The sequence below is a fragment of the Nematostella vectensis genome, chromosome 13 (genome assembly GCF_932526225.1).
Source record: "Nematostella vectensis chromosome 13, jaNemVect1.1, whole genome shotgun sequence".
In the NCBI taxonomy this organism is placed as follows: Eukaryota; Metazoa; Cnidaria; class Anthozoa; order Actiniaria; family Edwardsiidae; genus Nematostella; species Nematostella vectensis.
The window spans coordinates 14,266,914-14,275,823 of NC_064046.1; the positions used below are offsets into that span (position 1 = coordinate 14,266,914).

Consider the following 8,910-nt stretch of genomic DNA (forward strand, 5'->3'; position numbering starts at 1 on the left):
CACAACGCCGGACAACGACAGCAAGGAGGATAATACGCAGGCTAGCGTCACTGTGATTGACGAGACAATTGCGAAAGCTCCATTGAATACGCGCAAGGATGTGTCAGAAGCTGATGAGGGCCTCTGTGTAAGCGAGGGAACGTCAGATGCGTCCAGTCCCTCACTTCTATCCGCATACGACATCCTTGATAAAATTAACAGCCTCTCAATTCATTCAATTCATCCCAAAACGAATGACAAGCCAAAAGAGACACAGTCTCAGAAGAGGAGGAGACGTCGAGAAAAGGCTAAGCTATATGCCAGCTTCCGCGCTCTTTCGAATGACACATCACCGGTCAACGACAGCAAGGCGGATAAAACATGGGCTAGAGTAACTGAGATTGACGAGTCAATTGCTAGAGCTTACTTGAATGCGTGTAAGCACGTGTCAGAAGCTGATGAGGGCCTATGTACTAGCGAGAGAACTGATTAGATGTAGGAACTCCCGTCACTCTCTGAACTTAGAAACCCTCAAGACTTTTATATGTGTTGATATATGTGCGCCCTCAGAAATAAGATAGAACTCTGTTTTATACCTTATAACTCATCATATAACTATCATGACATCGTCAGGAATTAGCCGGAACTCTGATTTCAACCTACTCATATACCTTTTATATACCTGTTCACTGCCTTTTAACTTTATGCCTTATAAATCATGCTTATTTTTTTTTTATCAAATCGCCAACCTTTAAATACTTTTTACGTTTAATCCTTGTCTTTTGTTTTGATACCTCTACAAGTTGAGTTTAGCTTATTTTGAACACATTACCTTTTCAAAGCGGAGCCCCTACGCGGTAAGCAAGCAGAGAACAATAGAAATGGTAGGGGGTTGCTGTGACGCATTCACGGTGTATGTATATGGGAGGGGGTTGCTACGACGCATTCACGGTGTATGTATATGGGAGGGGGTTGCTGTGACGCATTCACGGTGTATGTATATGGGAGGGGGTTGCTGTGACGCATTCACGGTGTATGTATATGGGAGGGGGTTGCTGTGACGCATTCACGGTGTATGTATATGGGAGGGGGTTGCTGTGACGCATTCACGGTGTATGTATATGGAAGGGGGTTGCTGTGACGCATTCACGGTGTATGTATATGAGAGGGGGTTGCTGTGACGCATTCACGGTTCACGGTGTATGTATATGGAAGGGGGTTGCTGTGACGCATTCACGGTGTATGTATATGGGAGGGGGTTGCTGTGGCGCATTCACGGTGTATGTATATGGGAGGGGGTTGCTGTGACGCATTCACGGTGTATGTATATGGGAGGGGGTTGCTGTGACGCATTCACGGTGCATGTATATGGGAGGGGGTTGCTGTGACGCATTCACGGTTTATGTATATGGAAGGGGGGTTGCTGTGACGCATTCACGGTTTATGTATATGTTGGTGGTAGAAAAGCAAAATGTAAAACGATTTATTTGTTAATTTTGCACTACACATTGTAAGTTTGGTACAACCTTACACACGCACGCATTCTTCCCTCTCATGGTAGTAGCAGGGGCGATAACATCTATCCCCCCCCCTCTCTCCCATATTTTCAAGGATCAAAAGGAAATTATTACTTTGTGTACAATAAATGTTATTTCCACTGGCTGTTGCAAGTGATGGGCGGACCGGGCATGTTCTGGCGTGCTTCCATGTTAGTCACACATTAATATCTTTTTCACCTCAAAACTCAAGGCCGTAGCATGCCTCAAATATTGTGGGGGGGGGGGGGGGGGGACAATACAGAAACATTAAGAAAATATTGGGGGGGCACAGCCACGCCCCTACTGGTCAATTCCTTGTAATTTTTGAAAGTATGGGAGGGGGGAGCAAATGCCCCCAGTGCCCCACCCCTGCTACGGCCCTAAAACTAGAAAGCGTTTGTAAGGATACTTGGCCAACCAACGGGATGCAATGATTCCATTTCCTGGTCCAATCGTGCTAGCTGCTGTTGAATATGGCATGATATTCCTTGTGGATCCTACCAATAGTTAATGATCGTGATGGTTCCTGGCTTCTCGGGGGATGCCGTGATAAGTTTGGTCTCGTCTGCCCACAGTTTGTGTAGAAGAGTTGGGTTGCGATGAACAACATTCAGCAGTTTCCCAGACTTCAATAAACAGTAATCAAACATAAGCTCATGCAACCATCGATCCTTATTTTTCAGAAGCATACGATGGAGTAGCGTCATCCGCGCTCGTCCTTTCTCTTGAGTTAGCGCGGCGAATCCGAGGGGACCCTCCACAACAGTATACGGGGGTGATCGTCCATCTTATCGGGAATAGAATTTCGACCAACTGCTATCCCTTAGCGGGTGTTGAAGGATTTTTCTCGATTCTGCTATCTCTTAGAGGTTAAAAATTCCTTCGATCACACCCAATTTGCTATCTCTTAGGGGTAAGAATTTCTGTTGACAACACCCAAAGTACTCTCTCTTAAGCCCGGCGCACACGGTGAGCAAAATTTTACGCGTTCACTTTGCTCACTGCCTCGCGAGGCCAAAAACTCACCGTGTGCGAAGTCGATCGAACTCACGTCTCGCGAGCGACTGAGGCGAAATTCTCAGCTGCTTAAACTGTGAGTTTTTGGCCTCGCGAGGCAGCGAACATAGTAAACGCGTGATATTTTGCTCATTGTGTGCGCCGGGCTTTAGGGTTAAATTGATTTTGCCGACGATCACCCCTTTTTTACCGGATCCCCCTTACAACCATAATGAGTGAGATATACTTAGGCTAGTTCAGACGCCGTTCTTTTCATGAACTGCTTAAAATGCAAATGAAGCAATTCGATTGTTCTATGTTCATTCGCAGGCATTTCTATTTGAAACAGCGTACATGAAAAGAACAGCATTTGTCCTAGGCCTTGTGGTTTGGAAGAAAAAAAAATTGAAAAACATTCATAAAAAATAAGACTCATGCAACCATCGATCCTAATTCTTCAGAATCATACGAAGGAGTAGCGTCATCCGTGCCCATCCTTTGTCTTTGAGTGAGCGCGGCGAACCCGAGGGGACTCTCCAAAAAAGTAGACGGGGGTGAAATGTAAGGCCCCACTGTGCATTTCTCTGGACACGCTCCTGTCACGCCTCTGGACAACTCCTAATCATACTAGTGAATTAATCCGTACGTAATCTATACACTGAAGGGTAAAGTCAAGAACCTACCTTTGTATTCCAGACAGCAATCTTTTTCCTATCTCCACCAGACACCAGTCTATCACCACTCAAATGGAGACACCTTACAACGCCAATGTGTTCCTCGAGAGTAAAAAGACAGACCCCTGAAATCAAATAAAGGGAAATTGAATATTTTAACGTGAAAGCCTTAGTATCCTGGCATTTCCACTTTTTGCATCTATGTCAGTAAAACGTTTGACTTTGCCAAGACACAGCAGTTACCTCGAAAAGACCAGATACGGACTGAACTATCAGCCGAGCCAGAGGCGATAATCTCATCATTGAATGCCAAACAGTACTGAAAAGAGGAAAGAGACTATGACAATTGAGCAAACGTTTAAAAGAATCAGCACAGTAGTTAACGTTCATTATTAACGTTGGTGATTCATGTTAACATGTTAATCTACTGAACACAAAATTGAAAGGTTTCATATTTAATTTTTATCACCAATTTTTACACTCGCCAGTATTGACTCACCACCTCTCTAATGTGACCACTAAGAGTAGCAATACTCTCGCTAGTATTGACTTACCACCTCTCTAATGTGACCACTAAGAGTAGCCGTACTCTCGCTAGTATTGACTCACCACCTCTCTAATGTGACCATGAAGAGTAGCAATACTCTCGCTAGTATTGACTCACTACCTCTCTGATGTGACCACTAAGAGTAGCTGTACTCTCGCTAGTATTGACTCACCACCTCTCTAATGTGACCACTAAGAGTAGCAATACACTCGCTAGTATTGACTCACAACCTCTCTAATGTGACCACTAAGAGTAGCAATACTCTCGCTAGTATTGACTCACTACCTCTCTAATGTGACCACAAAGAGTAGCTGTTCACTCGCCAGCATTGACTCACCACCTCTCTAATGTGACCACTATGAGTAGCCGTACTCTCGCTAGTATTGACTCACCACCTCTTTAATGTGACCACTAAGAGTAGCAATACACTCGCTAGTATTGACTCACAACCTCTCTAATGTGACCACTAAGAGTAGCCATACTCTCGCTAGTATTGACTCACCACCTCTCTAATGTGACCACTAAGAGTAGCAATACTCTAGCTAGTATTGACTCACTACCTCTCTAATGTGACCACTAAGAGTAGCCATACTCTCGCTAGTATTGACTCACCACCTCTCTAATGTGACCACTAAGAGTAGCTGTACTCTCGCTAGTATTGACTCACCACCTCTCTAATGTGACCACTAAGAGTAGCAATACACTCGCTAGTATTGACTCACCACCCTTCTAATGTGACCACTATGAGTAGCCGTACACTCGCTAGTATTGACTCACCACCTCTCTAATGTGACCACTAAGAGTAGCCGTACACTCGCTAGTATTGACTCACCACCTCTCTAATGTGACCACAAAGAGTAGCCATACTCTTGCTAGTATTGACTCACCACCTCTCTAATGTGACCACTAAGAGTAGCCATACTCTCGCTAGTATTGACTCACCACCTCTCTAATGTGACCACTAAGAGTAGCCGTACACTTGCTAGTATTGACTCACCACCTCTCTAATGTGACCACTAAGAGTAGCAATACACTCGCTAGTATTGACTCACCACCTCTCTAATGTGACCACTAAGAGTAGCCGTACACTTGCTAGTATTGACTCACCACCTCTCTAATGTGACCACTAAGAGTAGCCATACTCTCGCTAGTATTGACTCACCACCTCTCTAATGTGACCACTAAGAGTAGCTGTACTCTCGCTAGTATTGACTCACCACCTCTCTAATGTGACCACTAAGAGTAGCAATACTCTAGCTAGTATTGACTCACCACCTCTCTAATGTGACCACTAAGAGTAGCAATACACTCGCTAGTATTGACTCACCACCTCTCTAATGTGACCACTAAGAGTAGCCGTACACTTGCTAGTATTGACTCACCACCTCTCTAATGTGACCACTAAGAGTAGCCATACTCTCGCTAGTATTGACTCACCACCTCTCTAATGTGACCACTAAGAGTAGCTGTACTCTCGCTAGCATTGACTCACCACCTCTCTAATGTGACCACTAAGAGTAGCAATACTCTAGCTAGTATTGACTCACTACCTCTCTAATGTGACCACAAAGAGTAGCCATACTCTCGCTAGTATTGACTCACCACCTCTCTAATGTGACCACTAAGAGTAGCTGTACTCTCGCTAGTATTGACTCACCACCTCTCTAATGTGACCACTAAGAGTAGCAATACTCTAGCTAGTATTGACTCACCACCTCTCTAATGTGACCACTAAGAGTAGCAATACACTCGCTAGTATTGACTCACCACCTCTCTAATGTGACCACTAAGAGTAGCCGTACACTCGCTAGTATTTACTCACCACCTCTCTAATGTGACCACAAAGAGTAGCCATACTCTTGCTAGTATTGACTCACCACCTCTCTAATGTGACCACTAAGAGTAGCAATACTCTAGCTAGTATTGACTCACCACCTCTCTTATGTGACCACTAAGAGTAGCCATACTCTCGCTGGTATTGACTCACCACCTCTCTAATGTGACCACTAAGAGTAGCCATACTCTCGCTAATATTGACTCACCACCTCTCTAATGTGACCACTATGGGTAGCCATACACTCGCTAGTATTGACTCACCACCTCCCTGTGTGACCACTGAGAGTAGCTGTGCACTTGCTTATATTGACTCACCACCTCTCTAATGTGACCACTATGAGTAGCAATACAATCGCCAGTAATCGACTCACCACCTCCCCTGTGTGACCACTAAGAGTAGCAATACTCTCGCTAGTATTGACTCACCACCTCTCTTATGTGACCACTAAGAGTAGCCATACTCTCGCTAATATTGACTCACCACCTCTCTAATGTGACCACTATGGGTAGCCATACTCTCGCTAGTATTGACTCACCACCTCCCCTGTGTGACCACTGAGAGTAGCCATACTCTCGCTAGTATTGACTCACAACCTCCCCTGTGTGACCACTAAGAGTAGCAATACTCTCGCTAGTATTGACTCACCACCTCCCCTGTGTGACCACTGAGAGTAGCTGTGCACTCGCCGGTATGTGCACTCCACACCATAATGAGATTATCACCACCGCCCGTGACGACTTTCTCATCATCAAACTGACAACAATAGGCAACTGAAATATCAAATGAGGGTGTAGGACATATTACTGGCAGGGCCAACAAGATGTTGTACAAGACAAGCTTTTGCGAGCATTTAAGCAACCTAATAATAAGCAAGACCTGATTGCATAGACCAGTTAAAAAGCACATAACCCACATGCTGTAACATAGCAGATAATGTCTATTATTACCTTCTGAATGGCCTCTAAGCGTGAGTGAGCAAGTGCCACTAGTGGTGTCCCATAACCGGATGCTCTCATCCCATGAAGTGCTGATCACATAACTTTTCCTCATCACTAAAAACTTCACAATGAGCCAACAATAAATTTTATGTGGGGACGTAAAATGAAAAGTAACTGACTTTATTTCTACATGTGGCATATGAATATATAAAAATGCACCCTTTTTGCTATACAATTTCCGCACTTCTTTTGAATTTTGTACCTCTGCCCAATCATTTAATCTCAACCAAATATTATCAATTCCAAAGAAATTGAATGCAAAAGCTGTCCTCCCTCTGCAAAACCAGAATGCATACAAAATAATAAAAAGACTGGAAACAACATAAAACAATCATTCACCTAACCCTCACCTCAATCTCATCTGTGTGGCCTCTGAGAGTTTGTAATAACTTTCCACTATTGGCATTCCAAATGCAAACGTTTCTATTAAAATAGGAAGCAAAAGAGAAAATCATAATTTGGCTACACCCACTTGCTAACTTGCTAACAAAATTGGGATTTATTTACTTGTCTGTTGCTGCACTTGCTATAATTTTTCCATCAAAGCACAGCTTCTCTATCCCTCCTGAATGCCCCGACAGAGTTCTGTGAAACAGCAAACATTTGTTACATTTGGCTTCCTGGCAGCCCAAAGGGTAGTGGTATAACCCGCTAAACCATCCCCCTAGATCTGCTACGCCATCTGCAAAGAAGTCTTGCTACTTTGCCATGTGGTGAGATATAATGTGAAGGTGATGTTAAATATCATCTAATGATAACTATTGTATCTTATGGTGAGGGTTGGGGTGGTGGTGTTGTTAACCTTTACCTTATGCATGCACCAGTGTTGACATTGAATATTCTTACCACACCATCAGCACAGCCAGTTACACATTTTGGAGGCTGAAAAAGAACAAAAAAGTATTCAATGTCAGACATAAAAAAGACTGATATTTTATAATAATACTATGGGATCTCGCCTTTCAAAAAAGTAGATACATATCAATTTTCCCTGTATTCTTTATAGAAAATTATATATCTAAATTAATAGGTCATTTCTAAATCTTACCACAAGTTGAACACAGCGCACAGAGTCAGTGTGGGGCGTGTCCAAGACATGGGTGCACCTGGCCTCCTTGATGTCCCAGACACGAGCACAATTGTCGGAACCAGCAGAGACTAGTACTCTACCTGCACAAGCACGCACACAAAGCTTGAAGTAGGATGTCAGAGAAGGAAAGCATTAAAACCAGACTTGGGAACTTTTTGGTGTTGTTTTAGTTGTGGGATCAGTTAGGGGACTTTTGGGGATCACTTTTGGCCCTGTACACGGACCACTCAGGGGGAGAAGGGCATATCTGTTATCTACTCATTGCACTCATTTCTTACCATTGCATGCTATATCATTTATGGGTTCCCTGTGGCCTCTAAGAATAGGGGCAATAGTATAGTTCCCAGTCTCCCAGTTTTTTTGCAGGTAGTAGGCCCGGATATATATTGTTTTCCATCGGCAAGTGGGTGGCTGAAGCATGCCTGTGGAGAACGCAGGGGGTGGAGTTTTGCAGGATGGTGAAGTCGGCCTGTCTATAGTGTAAACTGTTGAGTTGTCCAATGACAATGGCTGGTTTTCACCAAACTTTTCCCAGCCTCTCAGTTGACATAACTTGTGCCTGACATAAAAAAGGGGTTCATTACAAGAAAATTTGTCTGTCTGTATTTATATTACAAGAAGTGTCTGTCTGTCTGTTCATTACAAGAAAATGTATCTCTCTGTCTGTCTGTCTTAATTTTCGGGCTCTACATGCAAAGATCGTCTCTATTATAAGTTTATCTTATTATTATAAATAAATAAAAAAAACCGTACCATATTGGATTATGGTTTGCCCTGTCTCGCCATAAACTATTGCACCTGGCAATCCGGCAAAGTTCCTTTGCCGGTAGATAGGACAAGATTCGGTGGGTGACCTCCTTTGGTAGATTTGACGCAAAGTCGATTGCCAGCAAGGGCTTCAGTTCAGCGTAAAGAACACGCAACTGCAAAGGCTGCAAGAGAGCAAAATACCATGAAATCGCGATTCCTAATATCCTAGAGATTAATAAAATGCTAAATCACCTGGCATTTCAACAACAACCGTTTAAGAAGCTCAGATTGTTGTTCGCGAGTAAACCTTTCAAATTCCGTCAACAATCCCAAAGCCTTTTCGTCAAAACTCGCCATGCAGCTAGCGTGTAAACTACATAGCAAACCTATAAAATCTTAAATTCTGTCGTTAGGTTACAATACAATCATAGTTGATTGTTTTCAATAATGATTTAGTGTAAGTAAAAAGTCTGTAGACACTCAAATCTGTGATAGAACGCG

At 43.4% G+C, this 8,910-nt stretch overlaps 1 protein-coding gene across 2 annotated transcripts; it reads right to left on the reverse strand.

Moving 5' to 3' along the window:
• Positions 1-1,447: 1,447 nt before the first annotated feature.
• On the reverse strand, positions 1,448-8,907 carry LOC5504209 (F-box/WD repeat-containing protein 11). 2 transcript variants are annotated; one of them, XM_048721142.1, is made up of 12 exons: positions 8,662-8,907; positions 8,413-8,591; positions 7,938-8,218; positions 7,618-7,739; positions 7,378-7,451; positions 7,077-7,154; positions 6,920-6,992; positions 6,519-6,630; positions 6,217-6,341; positions 3,431-3,506; positions 3,197-3,312; positions 1,448-2,143 (listed from the first exon to the last, which is right to left on the reverse strand). In XM_048721142.1, exons 1-12 carry the CDS (start codon positions 8,764-8,766, stop codon positions 2,015-2,017), a joined length of 1,470 nt encoding a protein of 489 aa, XP_048577099.1. In that variant the 5' UTR covers positions 8,767-8,907; the 3' UTR covers positions 1,448-2,014. The 2 variants fall into 2 exon arrangements, with proteins under 2 accessions (XP_048577099.1, XP_032228371.2); XM_032372480.2 differs by lacking the exons at positions 3,431-3,506; positions 6,217-6,341.
• Between the last annotated feature and the right edge of the window lie 3 nt (positions 8,908-8,910).

Bases quoted from the DNA above. Each gene is read 5' to 3' on its own strand.
- LOC5504209 (XM_048721142.1), bottom strand. From the start codon at position 8,766: ATGGCGAGTTTTGACGAAAAGGCTTTGGGATTGTTGACGGAATTTGAA. The intron at 6,993-7,076 runs GTAAATAAATCC...CTATTTTAATAG, and splicing joins GCAAGTGCAGCAACAGACAA to AAACGTTTGCATTTGGAATG. The intron at 6,342-6,518 runs GTAATAATAGAC...TTGATATTTCAG, and splicing joins GCTTAGAGGCCATTCAGAAG to TTGCCTATTGTTGTCAGTTT.